The sequence below is a fragment of the Drosophila simulans genome, chromosome 3L, assembly GCF_016746395.2.
Source record: "Drosophila simulans strain w501 chromosome 3L, Prin_Dsim_3.1, whole genome shotgun sequence".
NCBI classification, from domain to species: Eukaryota; Metazoa; Arthropoda; class Insecta; order Diptera; family Drosophilidae; genus Drosophila; species Drosophila simulans.
The window spans coordinates 4,376,863-4,402,838 of record NC_052522.2 but is presented as its reverse complement, the minus strand read 5'-3'; the positions used below and the strand labels follow the sequence as shown (position 1 = coordinate 4,402,838).

The 25,976-nt window shown below is 43.6% G+C and overlaps 7 protein-coding genes across 7 annotated transcripts; 5 read left to right on the top strand and 2 right to left on the bottom strand.

Moving 5' to 3' along the window:
* Window positions 1-1,938: 1,938 nt before the first annotated feature.
* LOC6736785 (extensin-3) lies at window positions 1,939-3,464 on the top strand. Its single transcript, XM_016170203.3, has 2 exons — window positions 1,939-2,044; window positions 2,195-3,464. Exons 1-2 carry the CDS (start codon window positions 2,042-2,044, stop codon window positions 3,317-3,319), a joined length of 1,128 nt encoding a protein of 375 aa, XP_016030429.2. The 5' UTR covers window positions 1,939-2,041; the 3' UTR covers window positions 3,320-3,464.
* Window positions 3,465-4,727: 1,263 nt separating this feature from the next.
* Window positions 4,728-5,694, top strand: LOC27209456. Its single transcript, XM_016184882.3, has 2 exons — window positions 4,728-4,876; window positions 5,293-5,694. The coding sequence occupies exons 1-2, from the start codon at window positions 4,874-4,876 to the stop codon at window positions 5,617-5,619; spliced, it is 330 nt and encodes a 109-aa protein (XP_016030428.1). The 5' UTR covers window positions 4,728-4,873; the 3' UTR covers window positions 5,620-5,694.
* A 1,579-nt stretch (window positions 5,695-7,273) lies between these two features.
* LOC27208896 (extensin) lies at window positions 7,274-8,077 on the top strand. The gene is made up of 2 exons (XM_016184442.2): window positions 7,274-7,372; window positions 7,437-8,077. The coding sequence occupies exons 1-2, from the start codon at window positions 7,370-7,372 to the stop codon at window positions 7,950-7,952; spliced, it is 519 nt and encodes a 172-aa protein (XP_016030427.1). The 5' UTR covers window positions 7,274-7,369; the 3' UTR covers window positions 7,953-8,077.
* A 196-nt stretch (window positions 8,078-8,273) lies between these two features.
* Window positions 8,274-9,455, top strand: LOC6736784 (extensin-1). The gene is made up of 2 exons (XM_016170204.3): window positions 8,274-8,453; window positions 8,512-9,455. The coding sequence occupies exons 1-2, from the start codon at window positions 8,289-8,291 to the stop codon at window positions 9,394-9,396; spliced, it is 1,050 nt and encodes a 349-aa protein (XP_016030425.2). The 5' UTR covers window positions 8,274-8,288; the 3' UTR covers window positions 9,397-9,455.
* A 1,024-nt stretch (window positions 9,456-10,479) lies between these two features.
* LOC27206251 (extensin) lies at window positions 10,480-11,461 on the top strand. Its single transcript, XM_016170205.3, has 2 exons — window positions 10,480-10,591; window positions 10,656-11,461. The coding sequence occupies exons 1-2, from the start codon at window positions 10,589-10,591 to the stop codon at window positions 11,328-11,330; spliced, it is 678 nt and encodes a 225-aa protein (XP_016030424.1). The 5' UTR covers window positions 10,480-10,588; the 3' UTR covers window positions 11,331-11,461.
* Window positions 11,462-14,080: 2,619 nt separating this feature from the next.
* LOC6736782 (induced stolen tip protein TUB8) lies at window positions 14,081-15,757 on the bottom strand. The gene is made up of 3 exons (XM_016170861.3): window positions 15,513-15,757; window positions 14,572-14,982; window positions 14,081-14,261 (listed from the first exon to the last, which is right to left on the bottom strand). Exons 1-3 carry the CDS (start codon window positions 15,513-15,515, stop codon window positions 14,208-14,210), a joined length of 468 nt encoding a protein of 155 aa, XP_016030423.1. The 5' UTR covers window positions 15,516-15,757; the 3' UTR covers window positions 14,081-14,207.
* A 7,895-nt stretch (window positions 15,758-23,652) lies between these two features.
* LOC27207481 (basic proline-rich protein) lies at window positions 23,653-25,315 on the bottom strand. The gene is made up of 2 exons (XM_039294066.1): window positions 25,105-25,315; window positions 23,653-25,049 (listed from the first exon to the last, which is right to left on the bottom strand). The coding sequence occupies exons 1-2, from the start codon at window positions 25,105-25,107 to the stop codon at window positions 23,751-23,753; spliced, it is 1,302 nt and encodes a 433-aa protein (XP_039150000.1). The 5' UTR covers window positions 25,108-25,315; the 3' UTR covers window positions 23,653-23,750.
* Between the last annotated feature and the right edge of the window lie 661 nt (window positions 25,316-25,976).

The window sequence follows — 25,976 nt, the reverse complement described above, 5'->3', positions numbered from 1 at the left end:
TCAGGATCGGTTCTACGGCTCTGCAATTTCCGATCCCCGTCTTTCGAATCAGATCCCCAATCCCAATACATCGCACGCGTGTTTAGCAGTGCACATATTTGGCCATTTCAACAAAACGCTAAACAAATTCATTGTTTAGAATACACATTTGCTATAATATATATTTGGTATATACATACTTGGGGAGTGCAGATTGCAAACTCGTTTACCGTTGTGTGGCATTTACCCAGCATTAATCTAATTAAACCGCAGGCAAAAGCGTTGTTTTCATTTCAGATGAAGTAATCAGAGCTAATTTTTCATATTAGCGGGTAGATGATAGCCTGAGAACTCATTTTAATGCCGGAAACTTTGATCCGCTCGGGTCAGATCACACACATCAAATTCGCTAACAACCATTCAAAATTAGCCATCGCGATTAATCGATGACTATGGCACGTTTAATAATCACTTGATTGACGACTTAGTCCAAGTCATGACGTAGATAGTTCGCACTAAGTATGACGTGCAAACCAGATCTCGTCGATACTGAGAGATCTGCCCTATAGATTGCGCAATACAACTTCTAAATGGAAATTAAGCGAAAAACCCCCGAAATTCTAAAAAAAGAACAGCATGAATCAAATTATTGCGTCGGTCAACGATCGACCTAGCCACGTTTGGTGGGAATTCTTGGAATACTATCCATATACTTGTACGTCATAGCCGAAGAGGATAATAATGTATTTGAATCGAGAAGCAATTAACGGCACAATCTGAAGAAAAAGATTTGTGTGCGATTATGGCAAAAATAAATGGACTTCATTAAAATTCAAATCGATTGTATAACAATCAAGTTTGATGGTAGGAATTCAAATGACTAACATTAAAAATCAGTTTAAGAGTGCAACTTTCGACTTGCGTAAATCGATTTATCAATTGCCTTTAAAAGAGAACAGGAATCTGGAACAGTGGGTTAAGTTGCGATTGTGGTTGTCCTTGCAACGGGCCATGGCAAAGGTCAGTTTGAGGAGGGCACTGCATGAGCAACCGGTTCCACTTCCGTTGACTGATTCATGCACCTGGATGACGTTTGGGTGAAGGTTGCCCTTCGAGAGTGTGAATAATTTTTTTCGTCGGGAGAGATAACTTGGTGCCTCAAGCCACAGGCGGAACTTTTGGGAGAATTTATGCAAATCCACGAACGCTCTCATAAATAAAACATACTCAAATAGGTATTTTTTATAGAACCAAATCAATGCGAAATTAATTTATGCTTTTCGTCGCGCTAACCAGCGCGGAACGTGGTTCTAAACTAGATTTATGTGGGGGATCATTTATAGAGTGCCATTGCCTATGTCGTGAAGTGCGAAGTGGCTCCATCTTCTCCAAATTGACTGTCATATGGCGGGGCACCCCTGCTGGTTATCGATCACAACTATCCAAATATTTGCAGATTATCGAGCATGAAATTGCGAGCCCATGCGGGACCTCCATCCCCGAAATTCCAACATTTCTGCGCCTCCACTTTCTGAGTTCTTCCACGCGATCGTCCATATTTCACCGGTTTTTCTTGAATTTAAATTAAATCTTTTCAAACAGCTCACGAAGCGCAGACTCAGCTTTTAAGTTATCACATATTTAAAAGTAGTCTTGTTGCTTTCTTTGGATTATGATTTTTATTATATTCGAGTTCATTTAGGTGGGTTCTACTTGGATGTGCTAGGGGCTTTTTTTTCATTTTGTTGCCCTGGCCAAAATCTAAATTTGTCGCCAAAATATAAAATTTCGCCTGGGACATGACAGAGAACGAGATAGACCGTAAGTTTATGGGTGTCGTTCTGAGGGAGCTGCGTAGCCAGAAGACTCAGAGACGTCAGCAGCAGCCGGTTAACCAAACCAAGCAGGTTCTGTTTAGTTTTCGGAGCTCCGACGAGAAGCTTCTGCCGTGAAATCTCTTTTGGCCATCCTGAGGCGCGCTGAACTATAAATAATGTAGACCCGAGCAGAAAAGGCACAGTCACAACTCTACCTTCGAGGTGTTGAATTGGATCTGAGCAAAATGGTAAGACCGCAAGCCGAGGAACGGAAATGGAGTGTCGAGGATTAGAGCGCTGCACTCGGTGGTGGATACGAATACCGAGCTGGCAGACCGTGGAATACCTGTGAACACCTAAAAAGCAGCTTTGCTTACCGATCTGTGTTTTCTTCGCAGAAATTCCTGATCGCTTTTGCCCTGGTGGCCGTGGCCAGCGCAGATGTTTCTCATCTGTTCTCGCACAGCAACAACCTGCAGGAGGATGGATACCACTATGCCCCACCACGTGCTCCGGTCGTCATCGACGTGCCCTATGTGCCCCACGAGTCTGCCCCACCAGTAGTGGTCTACGAGGCCCCCAAGCCCAGGCCCACACCCCCTCGCCCCGTCTACACCCCTCCAGTGGTCATCCACTCCGAGCCCGCTGGTGTCCTCAAGGACGATGGTTACCACTATGGCCAGCCCTCCGTGAAATTCGAGGTCTCTGCTCCTCCACCACCAAAGGTTGAGTACCTGCCTCCTCCGACCAAGAAGGTGGTTATCGCCCCTCCCCCAGTGTATGTGCCACCCCCAACCAAGAAGGTTGTCTACACCCCACCCCCACCACCACCAACCAAGAAGGTCGTCGTCTACACCCCACCCCCACCACCACCACCGAAGAAGGTCGTGTACACCCCACCCCCAACTGGCATCCTGAAGGACGATGGCTACCACTACGGCCAGCCCTCCGTGAAATTCGAGGTCTCTGCTCCTCCACCACCAAAGGTTGAGTACCTGCCTCCTCCGACCAAGAAGGTGATTATCGCTCCTCCCCCAGTGTATGTGCCACCCCCAACCAAGAAGGTTGTCTACACCCCACCCCCACCACCACCAACCAAGAAGGTCGTCGTCTATACCCCACCCCCACCACCACCACCGAAGAAGGTCGTGTACACCCCACCCCCAACTGGCATCCTGAAGGACGATGGCTACCACTACGGCCAGCCCTCCGTGAAATTCGAGGTGTCCGCTCCTGCCCCACCGAAGGTTGAGTACCTGCCACCCCCACCCACGAAGAAGGTGTACGTCGCTCCCCCAGTCTACGTGCCACCACCCACCAAGAAGGTTGTTGTGTACACCCCACCTCCACCACCACCACCAGTGTACATCCCTCCCCCAACCAAGAAGGTAGTTGTCTACACCCCACCCCCACCACCACCACCGACCAAGAAGGTGTACGTGACCCCCAAGGTCGAGTACCTGCCCCCCGTCCAGAAGGGATACAGCTACCCCAACGACCCCCAGCCCGCGTTCAACTTCTAGGCTCTCGAAGCTCGTTGTAAATACACAGATTAAGTATTAGCCATATTTTTGAACGAATTGTGAATGAGTGGCTTAGCCTTTCCCTATCGCAGGAAAGCCGAGTCCACTTGATATAACCGTAAAAATAAAAGTCATTCGATTTTAATTAACTGTCTTTTGATAGTGGGGAATATAGCAAGACAACACAAAGCTTGGAAATCGTAATTCAACTCAATTGTCTTATAGTATTTAAAATTTAATCAAGTAGCTGTCTATTTAAAAGCCAAAAAAAGGAATCGTATAAATTTATTTCAAAAGTATAATTTAGTACCTTATGATTTTTGGGAAGGTAAATCTTGACTAACTTTTAAATGCTTCTGCAAGGCTCACACATATGTCTTTTATATTACATATGCCTTTTGCTATACTATGAGTTTTAATGTTAGTCACTAAGCCCGAAAAGTATGCTTCGTTTTCTAAAAGCATTACTTCGCTAACAGAAGCAGTTTCTCTTTTAACAGAAGAAACACTTTATTGAAATAAATTGTTTAACGCTTTTATTTATATTTATATATTTATGTGAAATTTACACATGTACGTTAGTTCATTGACACGGACCTAATAAGAAGTAAAAATTTAATTCACCTAATAAATATATTTATAAAATTTGACTTTGAATTTACAAACAAATTCAATAAATTGTATTATAACGTTGTTATCTGTTACTTGTTCCAGTTATTAAAATGTCATTGTTTGCTTTCTTTAGGTAACCAAGAAGTGGGTGTGTCTCTCCATTCAGATCCCGTTGGCACTTAACAGCAGGTGCAATTTCCGCCTAGACATAAAACAATCTAATCAATGGCCGAATGGCTAGTGCAATCAATCTTCCAACGTCCACTGAAAGGCGATGCTATACTATAATCAAAATGTCAAGTTGGCGTGGATAAATTGTGCGATCGGCGGCGGCAGTTTTGCAGCCGTAAAATCCAATGAAACGGAAACGTGTTGAAGCGACGCATTTATGCGCTTTATACATATAATCCACCGGGCAGGGCTGCATAATTGAATACAAGACGTGAGGAGCCACTCAGATCACGTGGATGGGAGCAAACACTGATCTGTCAGAATCATTAGTTCGTATACAAATCGACAAACAAATGCGCCAGAGACAAAAGCAACGCACTGACACTTGACCCCACAAAACAAGTCTTAGCCTTGGCAATGGCGATGTGGTTGGAGATGGAGATGTTGTAGCATTTTGAGTGGAGTGCCCGAACGGCAGCGGTAGCACCGCCATTTGGCCCAAGACATCGATTCGTTTGTTTGTTTATCTAGGGCCGCTCACTGTTCCACTGGTTCGGTTTATGTTTTGGCTTCAGCACAGTCATCACGATCGGCTTGGCGCAATTAATAAAATGAGGCAAATGTGGCGAACATATAGAAGTATAAATAGTTTGGGCTCGATCGCCGGCGCCTGCATTCGCTTGAGCAACGCTCCGTTGGCAGCGACAACTATTACGGCATTCTTAAAGGTTTCCCTTCCAAGTTATACCCAGCTAAAGATCATCTAACATCATGGTAAGCCATCATCTTTAGTAGCTTGTAACCACCACTAATACGGATTTTAAGACCACCCAAACAGCGAGTCAATCAGTTTTTATCTCAAAATTACTGCAATTGGAGCTTTAACACTTCACATTTAACTTTAAAAAAAGAAGAACAAGTTCCGTGCTTAACATAAGCTTAAGATAATTGTTCATCAAATTTGCACTTCCATCAAATATCGACTATTTAAAGTTTTTTGTTAATAATTCAATCAAAACTTGATTTTTTCCAATATTCTATTGAATGCATCATCAGAAGATTATCATAATTTACTACTATTTAGATTTAAGAAATCTAGTTCTCATATAAAGAGAATATACACTTCTAGCTTAGCTCGCAAGAACTTTAAGTACAGTTTTTAAAAACTATTTTATATATTTTCTTTATAGCGCCTTTTGGTATTCAGTTTCATACTTATGGCAATTTGTCTGGCCACCCAAGCTGATGTCTCCCAGTTGGTGAGATCTGGCAATGGATTTGTTTACGATGTGCCCAAAGTCACGGAACTGGAGCTGGAGGTGAACAACGAGTTTCCCACGGGCGAGGAATTCCCCCAGGATGCCATCCCCGTGGCTCCCTCCGATGCCGAACTTGGCCAGGCTGAAGATCTGGAGGAACCAGCAGAACCAGTAGAACCAGCAGCAGCCGGCACAACTGCCTCCAAGAAAATCCATGGATACAAATACCAGGTGCCCAGTCGGCGCTTCAAGAGCTAAATACCACCCTTAGTAATTCCAATTTGTACCAAAGTTTCGTAAAGATAATAAACAATAAAATCAAATCGAGATCTAGCTGCGTTCCTTTCACAATTCAGGCCCTTGGACAGGGCTTATTCCAAGCACTCATTGCCTTGGACGTGGCTCAGAATGAGATTCACAGCTTAGAGTGGTGAATTCATGAAAAGCGAAGCAGAAAATGTCTCTGCTCGACCAAATATTTCTAATCCAAACCGGTTGAGGAATCACAAAATTCGCAGAGATTTGCGATAGATCAAAATAGCTGAGGCCTAGCCAGCGCTGAGATGAATGCCCATAAAAAACGACAATTAATTTCATAATCGGCATAAATTACTCGCATTTTGGCCAAAGGCGAGCAGAAACGAGGATGGTTCAGCACACGCCATCCGATTCCGGCACTTAACAATCCATCAGTTCGATCTCTACTGGGCAGTTCAACAACCCATGAATTTTTTGGCATGCGGTCAAATAAAAGTGATAGTTGAACCTGGACCAGTATCGTCTGTTTGTTTATACAATCGAAGACGCTAATCCAACTAATTAGGCGACTTAATGCGGCTGGTCTCCAATCAATGGAGAGTTCTCAATAACCCAGACATTATCTAAAATAGTTTTATAGTTATGTAAACACCGTGTCTAAATTGTTCAAACAATAATATTATAGTATTCCTTAAGAATAAAATTAAATATTTCAAGACTTGTTCATAATTTCATTCACAATAAATGTAGGTCTACTTCTAAAAGTATTTTAATATCTTCTGACTACCACCATTAAAATAAAATTTTAGTTTGAAAATAGTCTTCATTTTCCTTGTTCTCCGTGGCCGTTAAGCTCCTTACCATCTTCTCCGCCTCTGCTCTACAACTCGACTGATCTGTAACTGAATTGCTTCCGCAAGATCATGTCCAGCAGACAGCTTCATTGTCCATCTGTCCATGAAACTCTGACCACTCAAACTTCTTGAGTTGCAAAAGGCAGCGCGAGCCATAATTATTATAAATGAAGTCTAAATGATTTATGACAGGCAGCAGAGCACGCTTACAACGCTTCCAGCGACGGAACTACCTCTTCAGGTGCACTGAGAGAAAATCTAGCTTAACTAGCTTAAATTAAATAACATTAAGTGCATGTGCCTTTTATGTATGAATGTACCATGAATTAACATTTAAAATATGTATTATCTATTTATACATTTTTCTGGAGCAACCCCTTTCAGAATGCAAGTATTCGCTGATTATTTATTTAAAATAGATTCAAAATATCAGAATTTTGTTGAATCTATTACTATTTCTCTGTGTGTTAAGCTTTTGTGCCCTAGGTTCCGTCGGAAGTTTGGTCTTACCTTTAACATCGTAACAATGAAAACCCAAGTGACGACGTTGATGAAAAACGGCTCAGTAGGTCCCCATGTAGGCATAATGGTTCCGAAAACAATGTTGGCGATGTTGACGCTGCTCCTCTGTCAACTTCGGAGCACTATTGTGGCGCTAATCATTCATATAAACATGGCTGCGGAGAGCGCTACAGATACAGATACATTTACCGATACAAAGAATGCCGTGGGGCTAGCGGTGTTATATCGATTTAAATGATAATAATTGGCCTCTAGAGCGCCATGGACAGTATCGATCTGTTTTAGAATTTTGACTATAAATAAACCGACGTGGATGCAAACGCTCAATCATTTGTGGTTTAAGAGCTCAAGGTGTCAGACATATCATAAGGGAGATGGTGAGTGTGGTCAGTTGTAGATCTGCGAAGCAATCTGAATTTAACGATTTCTTACCTATTTCAGAAGCTATTCATTTTGGCCACCTGCCTGCTGGCTTTCGCAGCCGGAGATGTTTCGCATTTGCCGCTGGAACTCCTGGAGGAGCATCATGAGCATGGCTATGGCTATGACTACCCCAAGCCGGAGATACCATTTGTGATTACCACGACGACGGAGCCACCACCGCCACCACCACCGACTTATCTGCCACCCAAACCAGTGCCCACTTACCTACCTCCTCCTCCGCCCACAACCACAACTACTACCACCACCACAACCACTCCTGCTCCTACTCCCGCTCCTACCTACCTGCCTCCCCCACCACCCACTACCACTACCACGACAACCACTCCCGCTCCCACTCCTGCTCCCACCTACCTTCCTCCCCCACCACCACCACCGCGTACCACTACCACCACCACCACTACAACCACTACGACACCTGCACCCACACCGGTGCCCACGTACCTACCACCCCCACCACCACAACCGGAACCGGGTTACCACTACGATGTGCCCGCCCAAGAGTTCACCTTCTGAGCAAAATCGCCATCGAACTGAACATGGAAGATTTCCCCGGATTAGTTTTGTTTTGAATCGTTCCACTAGACTTAGGTTTATATAAGGTTAAAGCCATCTCAATAAACGCTGTTTTGTTAACCCCATTAGCATCGGTATCTCCCCAATATTTATTGGGATGGGGCAAAAGTGGTGCAGATGGCCGAGTCAATCACCGTCAATTGTCTGGGATTTCGTCGCATCCGCTGCATATTCATGAGCTGCTTTGTTGTGCAGAGCTAATTTGGTCGAAATCGCATTAATTGTTTTGGGGTAGAGGGAGATAACACACGCCGATAATTGGCCGACCTCAAGTTCATGAAAACTAAGAAAAGTGTGAAGAAAACCAAAGAGCCAGCCGGCCGAGGAAGCCGCGATCTTTGTATAAAAGCGGTGACCATCGACGTTATTGACATTACTACCTGCTGTCATCAAACGGCAGCAACATCATCTCGATCGGTGGATTATCTCTTGAAGGAAATGGTAAACAGTAGCGGCATATTCCCTAACAAAGATGACCTAACAGATGGTTATTTTACAGAAACCCATGCTGATCCTTGTGGCTCTGGCAGGCTTTGCCGTCTGCACTCTGGCAGACGTATCCCACCTGTACGGAGGAGGTTACCACGATCACGGTCATGATCACCATCACCACCATGATCACGATCACGATCATGATCACCACCACTATGATGTCCATTCCCACCACCATTCTCCCTCGTCACATGATCATCATGATCTGCACATTGATCTGCACTATCAGCCGGATCACCACCATCATCATCATCAAGAGGCCAAGTTCGATATCCCTAGCGGATATAGCTATGGACCTCCAGAGAAACCTCGCCAGAAGTACCTGCCTCCCAAGGTTTCCCTGCCACCGCCACCACCTCCACCGCCGAAGGCAACTTATCTGCCTCCCTCAAAGCCCGAAGTGAAGTACCTGCCCCCCGAACCGGTGGCTAAGTATCTGCCACCCAAGGTCGCTCCCAGCCTGCCTCCTCCACCACCACCTCCAGTTGTGGCGCCCAAGCCCACCTATCTGCCTCCCAGTCCACCAGAGTCCAAGTATCTTCCTCCTCCGACGCCTGAGGTGAAGTACCTGCCACCTGCTCCAGTGGCAAGGTATCTGCCACCCAAGGTTGCACCCAGTCTGCCACCACCACCTCCACCCCCACCAGTGGCTCCCAAGAAGCTGTACCTTCCTCCTGCCGAGCCGGAGACTAAGTACCTGCCACCTTCCGAGCCCGTCGAGAAGTATCTGCCTCCTAAGCCCGAACCAAAATATCTGCCACCCCAGCCGGAGGTAGATTTCCACATCCCGATTCCATCCTACGCACTGCCCTTGGGTCCTGCCCCAAGTCCAATCCACGACGCCGAGCCTGGTTACCACTACAAGCCTCCACTTCGCCGTTTCAGGCACTAGGATAATCAACCACCGAAAAAAAAACCACAAGCACTGCATCTAGTTTTAAGCTGTACAAATTAAAAGCATTTTAAACAACAACAAAAAATGGAGTAGTCACTATTACACCACTCGCACTCTTTCCCCATCCTCAAGGTCAAAAATATCGAACCCAAATTGCTGTCACCCAGCCCCCAAGGGATCCATGTGGATTTCAATCTGACCCCCAAATCTAATTGCGGCCAATCAACCGAAATAGCCAAACGGCTTCGGTTTTAGCTTTAGTTCAGCTCGATCATCACCTGCAGTGTCTATAATTACTGTCTTTTTGGATGAAAAATGATGTTAGTTTTGGTTTGAATATATATAGGGATTGATCGGTGTCGGTTACAGAAAGGTTCAAACCGAACCGAAATCGCTAATCGCCACTTGCAGCCATCGGCAATGGGGCGACAGTTGACCTCTTTCAATGTTGCCCAGAGATGGGGCAAGTCTTTCAAAGGTGCCTTGAAAAGATTGGACTGAATTAAATAATTAAACCCCTAACGAATTCAGTATGCTCTTTTAAAAAGGGTTAAAGTTTAAATTTTTAAGCATTACATTAATCGGATGGTACACTTCATTTATCATTCATAAGTTTATTTCAAACCTGATAGTGAGTTATCAATAATGTTATTTATTTCTTAGGTATTTGGTAGTCAATGATGACTAAGACATAAGAGAGCATACGAAGTAAATAGTCTAACAACTCCAAAAGTACGATTAACTATTTATCCCGATAATTGCCTAACCAAAAACTATTTTAAATACTTGGCAAACGCAGCGGTGATCGTAAAACCCAACACGTTTATGGCTCCCAGCCATAAAGAGCTCCCTGGCCGGGCCAAAAAACAAAAGCCAACGCAACGAGATGACTTCGAATTAAGAGATTTAATAAAAATTGAATGCCAATTCCCAATACCGGCTGCCAAAGGGGCGAGACCCCTAAACGCCGCTTAGCTGACAACCGGGCCATTTGGATATAGACGGATCGCAGCCAGATCGTCTCTCGCGGCGTCGGCGTTGGCCAGAGGTAATAACGTGACGCGATCGCTTTATAGCGACCACTGATTCAGGTTCAGGTTCTCTAACTGTATAAATAAAGAAGCACTTGCCGGAAACTGTATCACTTTGGTAGAGGCCGTCGTCGCACCAAGAACGTTCCACCAGAAAAATGGTTTGTGCTTACTCTCCAAGGATAATAGCTCAGCGTCTTAAATTGATTTTATTGTATATTTCAGAAAGTCCTTATCCTAGCTGTTTGCAGCTTGGCTCTGGTAGCCGCTGATGTCTCGCATTTGTTCGGTCTTGATCACCATGATCACCACGATCATCCTGGCTACAACTATGACCCACCGAGCATCCCCTTTGAACTGCCCACTCCGGCTCCGGCTTATCTGCCCCCTGAACCAGTGACCGTTCGTGTGGCTCCTGTGACCCTGCCTCCTCCAGTTTACTTGCCACCAGCGACCGTGAAACCTGAGATCCCGGTTGTCAGGACCCCCAAGCCCGCCTATCTGCCTCCTCCACCACCGGTTGTCAAGGTCAACCCACCCAAGCCCGCCTATCTGCCTCCTCCACCACCGGTTGTCAAGGTCAACCCACCCAAGCCCGCCTATCTGCCTCCTCCACCACCGGTTGTCAAGGTCAACCCACCCAAGCCTGCCTATGTGCCACCTCCACCACCGGTTGTCAAGGTCAACCCACCCAAGCCCGCTTATCTGCCACCTGCACCTGTGGTGGAGCAGCCCCGTTACGTCGCACCAGCTGTGGTGCCCACCTTCAAGATCCCGATCCCATCTTACGCCGCTCCTCTGGAGGAACCCGTAAACACCTATCTGCCACCCCAGGAGATCGTGGAGTCCCATGACGATGGATACCACTACGATCCGCCAGCTCAGCCGTTTCTCTTCTAAATAGCCATCATCCTCAGCCATTTTTTATTTGTTGTCTTTGAGTGTGACGTGTATTTACCTGTAGTTATTTATTGTTTACCTAGCTCAGCCTGCACTAAAAACGAAATAAAGCTTAGCACTGCGAAAAAGTATTTTCCCAAGCGTGTTATATGTATATCCTGTTCTGATCTTGAACTCGAGGAGGGAAAATCCTATCGCAAGAGAGGCCAAAACCACGAACTCGGCTCAAGTGCCACGATATAGACAGCATAATTGCCTCGGGAGTGCTAAAAATATATCTACGACCGAGGCAGAACAGTTTCATTCATGGACAATCCAGTTGTGGTTATTTTGGGAACTACACTGAGTAATACTCTATGGCCAATTCCGGCTTGATTTATTGACACCCCAAACAAAACCCAGCTTTGAGTAATTGAACTTAGCAGCCATAACGGCGATAAGCTCTAGTTTTATGGGTCGAATTGTGGCTGAGCTTCAATAAACGACATTCTTATAATTTATGATACCACCTTAATTGCGCGAGACAATCGCTGGCATTGTTTAAGAGGTGTGAAGATACGCCCCCGACCATTGGAATTATTTCATTTTTTTTAATCCGCCCACAATGATGCGAAAGTGAAATTAATGCGATCAGGAAGTTAAACATTTTTTTCGGTGCTGCCATCAATGGAGAAGATGCTCGTGGAATGTTTGTTGACAAAATGAATTGCTCTTATGCAAATGAACTTCATGATCTAATGGCTGGGAACCCGTTCTCCCTTATAGCCACCCGCTTCTTTCTGTCAGCAAATGCAAATTAATTAGATTATTACGTTTATCTTTGGTTGAACGCCCAACAATGATTTACTTAAGAGTTTTATCTACGGTTGTTGCTCTTAGTAGCGCCGTTTAAATAAACATGGCCCATAAATTATCTGTCAAATCATTGAATTTAGAAAGCAAAACCGAAAAACTGATGACCCCACTCGACCAGGCGGTCTAGCCTGTTTCTTATTCGCCACTAATGAAACCAACTATTTGTTTCCTTATTTTTTGGCACGATCATTTTGCTGATGCATTATAGACAAAATGCTAATTGGAAGTTAGCTTATATCGGATCATTCTAGACCTAGACGTGGATCATAACTACATTAATATTTCGGGTTTGCATGTGCATACTGTGCGTATGATAAATATAATGCTGGCAATCTTGTTCGAGCAGTCAATTAACAAATAAATAACATATAAATAAGTCCATTAACACGAACAGAAAATGATAAATCAAATGTAATTTAAAATGGTTATTAAAACTGACCTACACGATATTCAGATTACAAAATCATTAATAAAAGTAATTTGCCTTTATTCAAGCGGTATGTATTAAGTGCACTGACTTCTTTTAAACAGCCGAAAACTTTTGGTTTCAAAATAAAAATTAATTGTTATTAGTTATTAAGACGTATGTACATATAAAATTTCATATTAATATATACAGGATATGTTGGGCTAATACATTATGGTTTCAGCAAAATGAATTTGTTTGAATTTTGTTTACTACTCTACTTGATTAATGTAGCCTATTTTTGGGCAAAGTATCTAAACGCAACTTAGTTTGTAGTGCTGCCTCATTGTATGCATTTAAACATGAGAGTATAACAGTTTTGATTTTTAACACTTTTGAGAAGAAAATCCTTTAACCAATCAAATACACAAGACATTGAATTATAATCGTTGTGAAAGAAAGTACTTCAATGTATCTATAAATTAAAAATATAGTGAGCAAGGTCCGGGTACAAATGACTATCGCAAAATCAAGTTGCAATATGGGTGTGTAAGTCCGTGTAATCAACAGCCAGTCATTAGGCCATAACGATTTATAATTGCCATATTGACCCAGGGAATAAATAGAAATCCCAGCCAAGACGGAAGCGCCTTCGATGATGAATTTCCCGCCTGTCACCACTGGCATACAAAGGAGTTGAGTGGAGTGAAGTGGAATGGAATGGATGGATCAAGACCCAGTTTGTCATAGTTCACTGACAAAAGTGACTGTTAATGCCCCTGAATAGAAGCTGAGGCAAGGCAATCAAATTGACAATCAATCCATCAATCAATAGTACATTGTCTCAAAAGCTGACCACCCGGACAGACTATGGCTTTTAAATCGGATTGTTTACACTTCTGATTTGACTATGTGGCCAGTGGTCGTTTGAGTGTATTTTTGGGACAACTTGGCAGGTTCAGAAGATGCTTAAACCGGTTAAATTTAATGTATTTTGAAAGTAATCTAGTAGATTTATGTATTTCTATTTGTTTAAGCTGCGGCTAGTTTCGGTTTACGACCCGTCAAGAGTCGTGCAAGAAGCTGCATAAATAATTCTCCCTAATTAGCCGAATAAGCCGCACCACTTAAGCCCAGTGTAGTCTTAATGAGTGCCAACACCACGCAACACAGAAATTGTTTCCCAGCCACTTGGTAATAAGTCGACCCCAAAGTGCTCAGATACGCAGCTTCCGTATGCAAATGTCCATATTAGATGGCAAGTACATTTTCCTCATGGCATTCCATGATTAATGAGGAACCAACAACGATGATGCCGATGGGGGGTACTCATCAAATCGAGAACGAATCTTTGTACAATTTCGACACACTTTATTGTGCCTTGATGAGCTGTGAATAATATAATTAAAACCTGATACTCTTCCCCCGTTTTTTCCGACCAGTTTGATTGGCCTTGGCAGATGAATGAAATAGTTGAACCAAAAATTTGTTTATCATTTTTACAAATAATTTACGTTTATTTATTCGTACTTTACTGGGCAATTCAACAATAACTGAATACTTCGTTTTTCGATCTTTGTCTTTAGAACATCATTTGTCTCTTTGTACTTCGCTCTTTATGCTTTTGATCTTGGCTTGTTCTTGTTGGTCGTTTCTTTGATGGTTTCGTTCTAGGATTAGGATAGTTATAATACGATATTTTGATAGTTGGACAGTTTGATAGTGTGGATCAGTGCGTGGTAATGTGTGTGTTGATTTAGGTAATTGTTAATGCTTGATTCGGTTTGGGTTTTGATTTTGATTGGTTTTTGAGTTGAAGATTGGTGCGTAGAGAGTTGATTCAGGCAGGTGAGGAGTGGAGGAGAAGGAAGAGAAACGACAAAATAGGAGGAATTACTGGGGTTGTCGAGCACATATTAAATATAGTTAAGAGCTAGCTGCGTCCTCTTAGTAGCGGCGCAGGCGATAGAAACGTCTTACATAGACTGGACGGCGGTACTGGTATCCAGCCCTGCTGTTGTAGGTGTGACCCACCAGCTGCTGCTGCGGCAACACCACCTGCTGAGCCACCGGCGCCACGTATTGAGCCCTCTGGACAATCTGCTGCTGCACGGGCTGCTGGACGAAGGATTGGGCCACAACCACGGGGCGAGCCACTGGACGAGCAACTGGTCGAGCGAGGGGAGCGGGGGCGGCGAAGACGGGACGGGGAGCAGCGGCCACAGGACGAGGAGCAGGGGCGGCAGCCACCGGTGCAGGTTCGTCGATATCAATGTACTCCGGCTCCGGAGTGGCAATATCCTGAGGATTGGGTCCCTGGGTGGCGGAGTCAGGCAGCTGAGCTCCAGCAGCAATGCCCACAAGGGCTAAAGCCAATAGCAAAAAGAATTTCTGCAAAAAAAAGAGAAGAATATTTACCATTAATTCTGCTACCTAGTTCTTTGCTTGAATGACTATATCCTTGACTGCAATAAGTCTAAGACTTGCCCATCCATCTAAATTTGTTTTAAGAAAATAACAATTTGACTAACGTCACTTTTTAATATTAACATCCCATATGAATGAGGTCAGATTAAGTCAAAATCTGATATGTACAAATTAACAGAAATTGAAAAATCTGCCAATGTGTGAGATTGTTATTTTAAGAACATTCTGAAGCATAATTATGTGCGTGGCTCCGGCACGGGTGTGAAGTGAATCAAGTCCCGAGGAGCACTCGAAACGGGACAGCGCGTTGATGAAGTCGTTTAGAGCACTTGAGTCCGGGTTGGTTGGCACTTGTGGTGAGAGTTATTTTTGGGTTTCTGATTTGAGTAGTTCTATATCACGTTTCACTTGGTCTTTTGTTTTTGCGGTTTTATCCTGGTTGAAACAGCAGCATATCACTACGATTCGTTGTCCTTGTTGCAAGGATCACATACCATTTTTGTTGGTTTAGGTTTTGGCGTTTCACGAAATTTTCTCGAGCAGAAGCGAACGAGCAATTTACACTTAAGAAGTTCAAAGCACAAATGATGATGAGCTGGTCAGTGGGTATGAAATTTATACTATATCGCCCGTTCAGTCCGTCCGGTTCGGTTCAGTTCGCTACGTGGGTCTAAGAGAGTCTGGGCAGAGCGACGGCGACCGCCAAAAACCAAAACCCGATGAGACACAAACCGCACAGCGCGTTATAAATAAGGCAAAAACAAAATCTTAACAGCAGAAGCGGCACCGTTCAGCACCAAAAGCAACAACGGCAGCAGAGGCAATTCAAATCAAAATTTAAATTAAATGAAACGAATCGAATTGAGAAGAATCGGCGACTAGAAGAGGATGCTGGAGATGCCGACGGGCTGTGAGGTGCTGCCGGGACCCTTCGGACAATCACTTAAATGTCGTCACGAGTCATGACGCACAAATAAAAAGGCCCACAATATCAGAGATCTACACTGTTGAAAATGTGGTGAAGTAAATGTTAAAAACAGCTGATTTAAAAAATGGAGCGATTCTTGACTATGTTCGTTGCCTAAGTTTTTTGTTTTGAAAATAGCCAATACGAATTTTTTCACACAGTTAATTTTTAACTAATGTTCGAGAAGAGGAAATACAATTTTCATTTAAATCAAATACAATTTTCTTAACTTAATTTGTATCAGTGTATGTACTCTGATTTTAACGCCGTTTGTCTCTCCACAGCGCGTGCCTCAATTAAAGTTTGTTTCCTAAGTCTTTCATTTTGTCTCCTGCTTGAAATAATTTGCATAATATTTTGTTAGAATAATATTTTCATATTGAAGTGGCTCTATTCCAGTATGCTAAAATCATGCCAGAGTTTATCCAAGGGAAAGATTAGTCATCGAACTGATAGCCCAAGCTTGGATACAAAACGTACTGATTATGTTTTCAATAAGGCAAAACTTGACTTTACCATGTCAATTTGTAGATTGCTTGCCCATCTGCCTGCCGACCTGGTAGCCCCCTCTTTCATTCATTGGATTGACTGCTGGCATGATTGTTTGTATCTTCACTTGACCTTAGTGGCAACAATAAGCAAATTTAACGGCTTTTGGTCATACATCATTTCCGTTTCTCATGCGTGTGTGTGGGGAAATACATTCACCTGCCACCGTCAAGTGAATGAAGCCACTTGAGCCATAGATGCAGTGCCAATAAAAATGATTTGTTTGATATCAAGGCCGTCCTGAAAAGATTAAGTGGCTCTAACACAGGAAATTGTTAAACCATTTTCGACTCAGATACCAACGGGCTTTGTAAAGATGTTACCATGAATATAACTATGGCTATAAGCCCACTTTAAAATGGTTCTGACCCCATCATGTGACATCATTTTTGCTGCCTTTCACTTGCATTGATTGATGGAATATTTGTCAACGGCCAAAGATGAAACATACAAGTTTTATGCAGCATTTTTCATAATCTACCCAAAATAATAAACACCAAGCAACAATTTATCGTGTGTTTTTACGGTTATTAGGAAATTTAAAATGTAATTAATAATGCTTTGGTCCGCTGGCATCTTAGGTTTCAAATTCATAAATTTGATCTCCCGCGAAACATTCATTATTGGCTGCTTATGCCATTTGCGGCCATTGTCTATTGAGTCAGCGATTTGACTTGCAAAATGTGTCATTTGCGTCTAAAAAGCATCGTTCTACCTACGGTTATAAGTCAATAGATTCGTAAATCAATGACAAGGGCGGGGCAGATTTATGCGGCAAACGATCGATTTCGATATAGTGCAGCTGTCTGCTTCGTGATAACATTTATATTAACGGACTCTTGACTCTTATTTATGTTAATGCCAATATAAAATAAATATCCCCTTAAAATATGTTTTTGATCTTTCCATCATCGTGTCTTGTGTGTACGGAAACAAGGTGACTACTTTTGCCCAATTTGCATACAGGAACCAGATATCGCGCCAAGTGAATCAAAAGCCATGAGCCGCCATAGGAGTTTTTTTGGCTAAATGCCGGTAATCGAAGATTTTTGAAATTTATTACCCTATGCCTGCCTATAGCCAGAATCCAGTCAATTTCACGTGCCTCTCCACATTCGTTTTGTTTTGCTCTAAACGTTCATACATATCAAGCATGCGACCTGTTGTGCGACCGGGGTTAAAGAAACACAGATTTCATAGGCGTTCGATTTCTGGCTGGGTGTGTTTACAGCGATTTTAGTCACCTGATAAGGATTCCAAAATCAGCCCGTGCTTTTTGAATATGTCTTTTATAGCCGCAGTTGCTACCAAGAGATTTTGTTTGCGGTAAGACACGCCTCGTTTTCTGGTCACCAGTTGTGTTTAGCATTTGAATATGCGCGTGTGAATAAACAGAAAATAAAACATTTTTAACGGCTCGTTTATGTCTTGACATCTTTCTTAGTAAAAAGAGCTAGTTTAAAACAGAAGACATTGTGTGGCGCTGTAATACAATTTTAATTTGACCTTGTCGAAACGAAGATTCTCAAGCCATTCTACCTTTCCCGTGTTTTTATTTTATCACGATTCTAGACACAATGCTTCGTAAATAGTATGTGGAATTCTTTATTTAACAAAGCTTCCGCACATTCACCACGACGTCTACCAGAGGCAATATGAATATTCAATATTTTACGCAAAAAATTATAACAAACAACAACTGAAGCATGGCAAATATATCATGCTGAAAAGTCAATTGAAAACATTGGCATACTCTTGTCAAGAAATATATATACAAACGTAATACACAGAGATCCACAAAGTTGAGTTACCTCTTCGTAGGGTAGTAATGATGATCTAGGCCCAGAAATATTTATTGCACCACCTCAAAATATTTGGGGTACTTGAAAGATTTATAACCGCCTCAATAAATTGTCTTAAAATAGCCCATAAATGCTAATGCTTAGTCTCGTTTCCGCCTCTGCATTTGAGTGAACAAATGTTTTCTACCAATTAACGTCGATCAGTCACTTGACCTACAGTTAGTCTGTCTTTGATTCCAAAAACGAAGAACTCTCTGGAATGGCAAACAAGTTGCCTGTTTTGCAGGTGTTTCGACTTGTTTAATGTTTACCCGGCCAGGGTAGATTCTCCGTAGATAATTCTGGTTCCAATCGATTGCCACTCGTAGACTGACGGTCTGGGACACGCGCACAGTGAAAGCCGCCGAAGAAGAACGTTAACATTTAATGGGAAGCATTAATTAATTATTGAAATTAGTCAGAATCGACATAAAATAAAAGCCAAATGGTCACGAGAATCGAAAAGCGATTTGAGAATGAGAATGGCCACAAAGAGCTTCATCTAATCATTGTTTAACTTAATAATAAGTTTTTTATTATATCCCCCTATAATTTGTTTCGCAACAACAGCAAACAATGAAATCGATGCCGCCGGAGGGGCAAAAAGCATCAGCGATATCTCGACTTCGGTGGCTGTGAACCTTACCAATTTAGCCACTTTGGCACCTTTTTGGCCGGCTCGTGCCGCAAACTCAGACATGTGAACTATCATTTTGAACTTTGAAGCTCATGCAAGCGTAGTGGCTAATTTGTATAATTAAATTGACTAATTGTCACCAAATTTTCAATTTTGGTACATACTCGAACTATTATGAATACCTTTTTTGTCTAATATATTCGTTAACATGAACTATTGGTATTATTAAAATACAATTATTATTTATCAGTTAGTTAAAGAACAATTAATTCAAACACAATATGAGAATGAACTGGGTTTGATTTATCAAAACAAATATAACCCAATATATGCTAATAGGCATTAAATTTGGTCTGCATTCGAAACTGGTTGGCTATAACTCAAGAATTAAGGTCAGATTCAAAGTTTCATTAGTAGAGCGTAAATATGGCAATCCAGATAAGCAAAAATCTAACATAAAACAGACATTTATGGAGTTTTATACACTTCCCCAATGAGCATACCCAAGAATACCCTGGGATTGTGCTGTAATCGGCTGGCAGTGAACTTGAATTCTGAGTAATTGCACCCAATAAAACCGGCACTAAGCTTAAAAAAGGCTAATGTGATAGATCAAAGCGATCGATGCGATTGATTTCATTCATGCCGATCTAGTTCTGTGACAAACCCACCCTGACACGAAGTCCAGCAACCAGTTCTAGCTCGGCAAAAGCCCAAAGAGAGGTGCTCGATTTAAATGTTTATAACTATAAGTTTAAGCCATTCTATCCAATTTGCACAAATGCAAATGCTGATTATTATGGTCGCATTTGAGAGTGAGACGATAGCTTAATGGCTATTAGAAGAACCCGTTTTGGGGTTCTTTTTTTTCGGTTTCGAATGATTATCTCCATGCGGCACATGGCGTGGATGATGATGATGATGATGGAGGTTCTTTTTGGCCGCCGCTCTGTCTGCCGAGTTGTGTAAAGTTCTGGCATCTGTATCTGTTGTGAGTCAACGGATCATCTGGCCATCTGTATCCATCAGACACAAAAGGCATATGGATGTGTCTTGTGTTTTTGATGATTTGACTAACTGCTATGACATTGTTTCAAATCGGATGCCGTTTGCTGCGCTTTGTGTGTGTAAGGCCAAGGTTGAAATTTGTAAAGAGATTGTAAGCAGTGGATTAACTGCTATGAGTCGTTTTGCCTTTTCAATCGGATTCGGTTTTTATCTTTGTTGACTCTGCATTTGCATTTCTTAGCCAGCCTTTGGAGATCCATTGTGGCCAGCGATGTTGCTGCTGTTTTGACATCCATTATGGATTGGTTTGACAAGTGCTGTCAGTGCTCAAGACAACGACCCACATGACTGAATGGCCCAGACTACACATATATTTTTGCCGTTAATTGCTTCACGCTGGCCAAGTCGCCAAGACGACGAGACTTTTTTGGTTGAACATTCAGAAGCGGCATAAACCAAATTTGCGTGACAAAGCCGCCCTCTGGGGCTTAAATCTTCACCACACCATCTGAATGAATGAATTTTCATATCTGATCGATCTAGACCGCATCGAGCTTGTCGCTCTTTTCTGCATCTTTTGATTAATGTTGGCGTTTTGTTCGTTTTATAATTAAAATTTAATAGAGCGCACAAAATGTGTTGCCAGTGCCTTGGTATTATGCTAATCACTGGCGCCCACAGCGTTTGTTGGAAATCTCAAGCTTACACAGGCAATCATCCTTAACAAAGGCTAAGTCAATCTCTTATTTTAATATTTTTTATACAATATTTTTTAGCCACGAGCCGAATGATGAACTGACTTCTTCTGGAACGGCCAAGCGAATAATTGCCAATTTTCGACTGCTAAACGATTTTGTTCACGCTCAAGAATCGCAGCGTTTAATCATAAATCGCCGCAGTCTGTGGGATTCGTGATTAATTCGCAACCACTTGAATGCTCGCCGGGAAGGTTAACAGTTGTTAAACATCTATTAGCAATTGATTAATTTACTGTTAATGCGATACAAGCATGAGACTTCATACGTAGGTCAGTGGTTTTTAAATGGGATGGAACGTGTGGGTAATATCGGTCAATTGGATAAGGAAGTTGTTAAAACAAATGGATTACGCTGAATTTCGCTTGCTGAGCCGTAGATTAAGACATCAGTTTCTAATCGAGGTGTATGCTGATTGCCGATATTTAAATGAATGAATTGAAATCTTGAAAATAGCTAATTCGGCTAAAAATAGGAAAGACATTGTGGTAATCGAGGTTTGGGGTTAACTTCGATTTATAACTAGTTATAAGACTTTAAAAAAAAAACGAGAATAAGCACTTAGCTCTAAATAAATAAATTTTAAAATAGAAAAGGTGCTATAGCCAGTAAGGTAGTAGACTTTCGAACATTCCAAGAAATTGGCTTAATATTGCAAGGAAAAGTATTTTTCCTTTTTTACTAGACGTTTTTAATATTTGTGTAAAAACTTTTCTAGGGCTTCAGCTATTCTTCAGCCATCATTAATAGCAATTAAGCAGCCTTAACAAAGTCCCTCAAATAAAATCGTCGTAAAGTTATTTTTAATATTTAATTAGCAGGCATTTATGATTATAATTGACTCACAAAATGACTGCAAAAGACTCCATCAACACCAATAAAAAGCTTATGATTAATCAATTAGGAAGCTTAAGACTCAAGATAAACTTATATAAAGCTCAGTTTATTATAAGAACCAGTTGAAAAGTAGGCAATATATTCCTTAGTAAATTAAGCTCGGCTTTGGTAGTTTATTACAGAATTTTAAAGTCGAACTTAAGGCTGAAAATAATTTTCTATGTAGGCATGATTGTGCAAACTGAGAGCTGGCTTCATGCGTGAGTGGTTTTCATAGCTGGTTTTTGCTAGCTGAACTCGGGCACTGCTGACGGCTTGATTCATATTTCTTGACTCGTTCCGTCTACACAAATCATTGTACGCAATGTTTGAAGACGTTTGGGTGCGTTGCCGTTTTACAATTGAACAGTTATGAGCCAAGACAGCAAAAAGCAGCAATCGGGTGAAGAATAGAAAAAAAAAAACCGACGGAAACTGTGCCAAGGGCAATTTCGCTGGTGATTGATTTACATGAGGGGCCAACGTAAAGCAACGCAAAAACGGACCACGTTGCGTATGCGCAATATTTTTTGGCGCTAAGCGAAGAACAGGTGCTGTTTCTTCGACTTTACCTCCACGGCACGGGCATAAATCAGTTGATGACTTTATTGTATGTCCATTAAGTCATAATTATAATATGTCCATTAATATTTTCGATTAGCCGCTGTCGGAATAATTTTTGAAGAATTAATTGGAAATTTGAGATGAACGATGAAGAAGCTGGCTGTTAAGAATTTCGCCCTCAGGCATTAATAATATATATTTTTGCCGCTTTCATATTTAGAATGATTTAATATTTATATACTCGCATTTACATTTGCGTGTTCGCCTGACGGAGGCATCTGAATATTAATTGCTTGTTTGGGAAATTTACATCCGGATGGAATCGGAGGGAATTAGAATCGTCATCGGAGTGGCAGAAATTAGCTAGGGTCACCAGGTGACTCGCATGAACTTCTTTTGGGGCCTAGTTTGGGATTTGGATCCATTTGGATTGCTGCAATTATCGAAGCAAGGCAAACAATGCGTGCCGAATCTCTTGTCATGCCCAATCTTTTCAAGTGCCGTGCTGTAATCATAAATCACGCAAAAAGTTAAGTCTAAGTGCAGCTGCAGATCTGATGCTAAGGCTGATGCCTGACAACATAAATCACACCCAAGCCGCTCGTTAAGACGTTAATCAAATGGCTCAGATCGAGCTGGGTGAGTGAGGCTTAGGGCGCCCCCGTGTCCAGCGAAATTGAAGGCCGTTTTGTAGGTGCTTATGTAATTAGTGGCAAAGTACTCGCCGGCAACCCCCCCTCGGAAAACAAAAAAGAAAAAAATCCCTATTGGAAAATCGTTGCACAACCGCACTTGCAGTTGCAGTTGCAGTTTTTGTTTCTTGTTTATCTTTATTTTTGGGCAACCTAATGAAGTTGCCACGGCTAACTCAATTTATTGACTAAGCCAACTGGCATATTGACTAAATGACTGATGAACCTGGCGACTGACTAACCGACCGACGACAGCCGGTGGGAATTGAGTCGTCGATCGGTGGATCGCCGGCTCAGATCGATCATTGATCGACTCGCTCATATTTATTTTGGCTCCGCCGGCACCTTGAGTGCCCCATGTATGGATGCAATGTCTGTGGCTATGCCAGTTGCAATCATTATGGGCTCTCATCGACATCTACCTAAATCTATATATATATATATATATATTTATGGTCGTTATGGGTTTATAGATTTTGCAAACAAAGCCGGCCTGAGAACGTTCACGGCTGCTTGACGCTCTCGGAATTTCCGCCTCTGATTTATGGCGCCCCCAGGTTTTTGATTGATTTGACCTACCAACTGGCCACCACACATTGTACCACTGGGTGGTGCATGGGGACTGCACTTGAACCACTGGTATTTCGACTAGGCCATCTGCCTGACGGCCCAGAAGGCCGTTTTTAAAGCTGAAACATTGACCCACCAGCGAATCCCCCGAGTGATTGACATATCCAGCTTTGACTTTGGCTTTTGAAATTTGTTTTTATTTGGAAAAAGATTTGAGTGGCGGGGCAACTGGCTCCAATGGTGATTCACAGGACAGTGGTATTGAGTACTTTTTTAGAAGGTAAAGGGTTTGGCAGGCTTATTGTAATTGTAGCCATCGGGTCCCAGGGAGCCCGCCTCATCGCCACCACTGGTGGGGGGTGGTGGTCCGTACTCCGGAGTTGGTGCCGGTGGTGCTGGAGGACGTGGCTGATAGGTGGGTCCTGGAGCAGGTGCAGGTGGTGCAGGAGGTTGTGGCTGATATGTTGGTGCAGGTGGTGCAGGAGGACTCGGGGGGCGTGGCTGATAAGTAGGTCCTGGTGCAGGCGCTGGTGGTGCTGGAGGGCGTGGCTGATAAGTAGGTCCTGGTGCAGGCGCTGGTGGTGCTGGTGGGCGTGGCTGGTATGTGGGTGCAGCGGGAGGTGCAGGCGGTGAGGATTGTGGTGGTCCGTATTCCGGCACTGGTGCAGTTGGCTGCGGTTGAGACGGGGTGACCTCATTCTCTCCAGGAGGCGGCAAGTACTCAGATCCTGGCTGTGGCCGTGGTGGCTGAGGGCGTGGCGGCTGTGGTCTTGGCGGCTGTGGTGCCGGCGGAGCGGGTCCAGGTCCTGGTGGTGGTCCATATCCTGGAGTGGGCTGGGGCCTTGGTGGAGGTGGTGGTGGAGGAGGGCCGTATCCTGGAGTAGGCTGTGGCTTAGGCGGAGGTGGTGGCGGTGGTGGTCCGTAGCCTGGAGTTGTCTGGGGCCTAGGTGGTGGTGGTGGAGGCGGCTGAGGACGCGATGGCGTTGGACGTGGCTTTGGCTGATCCGGAGGCAGGTACTCAGGCCCAGGCTGTGGCGATGGTGGCTGTGGTGCCGGTGGCTGAGGTTGGGGAGGTCCATAGGATGGAGCTGGAGCCGAAGGAGTTGGCTGCGGTGGGGGACGAGGTGGTGGTGTCTGCGGCGGTCCATAAGATGGTGGTGGAGAAGGAGCCGTGGGAGTTGGCTGCGGTGGAGGACGTGGTGGGGGCGTCTGCGGAGGGCCATAGGATGGAGGTGGTGGAGCAGGAGCCGATGGAGTTGGCTGTGGTGGAGGGCGTGGTGGCTGAGTCTGAGGAGGTCCATAGGAAGGACGAGGAGCTGGTGGAGTCGGCTGTGGTGGAGGAGGAGGAGGAGGACGCGTCTGCGGGGGTCCATAGGACGGCGCCGGCGCCGAGGGAGAAGGTCCTGGGCCTATGCCCGAATCCTCAATGCCATTTCCCGATCCCGGAGGCGGAAAAGGCACCGACGGCTGCTTGTAATGGTAGCCATCCTCCTGGAGATCTGTGTCCAGGTGGGAGACATCCGCGTGGACACCCGCTGCCAAGAGCAGGGCCACCAGAGGCAGAAAACAGCGCTACAAGACAATTGAGATGAAACCGGCGGCTTGTTTCCTCAGCCAACGAACTCACCATTTCTACTCGATGCTAAATGAGCGCGGTTTTTCCGAGTTTTCCTAACAACACAACACACACAGCGAATCGAACTATTACCGGTTTCGCAGACGAACCGCACTCGAGATTACTTTTCCAGGGGGCCTTTGAGCCGACGTCTTCGTTGCAAAATCAGAAATCGAATGATGCCCAAATGTTCTCCCTTGGCGCATTTATACCGGCCTGGCCCAGAGCAGCCCCTAAGTTGGCTAAGCTCGGAGCTCGCTCAGTTAGATGCCGAAGTTTTGAGTCAGCCGAGTACGAGTTTTGCCTCAATCGCCGCTCAGCCGAGCTAAGTCGTCATCATCGTCATCATCTTGGTCGTCGTCGTGATGCTGCAACCTTTGATGTAGCCATATAGCCACAGGTGAGGACAGAGATACTGTATCTATATCTGTATCTGTTGATCAGCGGCGATTGTAAGTCAATAACAGCGCGTACTAGTTAGTTTTTTGTCTTTAGTTCCCCCGAACTCCGTGTGAGTGCTCCAACCAGGAACCAAATGGGGAAATTTCTGACCATGTTTATGTGTTTGGCCAATTAGGTTTGATGGGATCCGACAGAATTCACACCAAGTGGCTACGTGGGCGGATGATTAATGTGCGAATATACGACTGCAAAACAGAAACAGCTATTTCTAAGACACATATGCCCAAGATATGTTAGAATCGTGCTTACATAATTGGCTCCCCATCCCTACCACTAAACAATAAACATTATTGACTTGAACAATCGATGCTTATTTAAATCGACATTCTCCAGTTGGTCAATAAAACATTATGCCCATAATAATTTGTTAATAAGCCAAGTGTCCAGGCGCGTAACACGCGGCGTATGCGCGATGTAGCAAT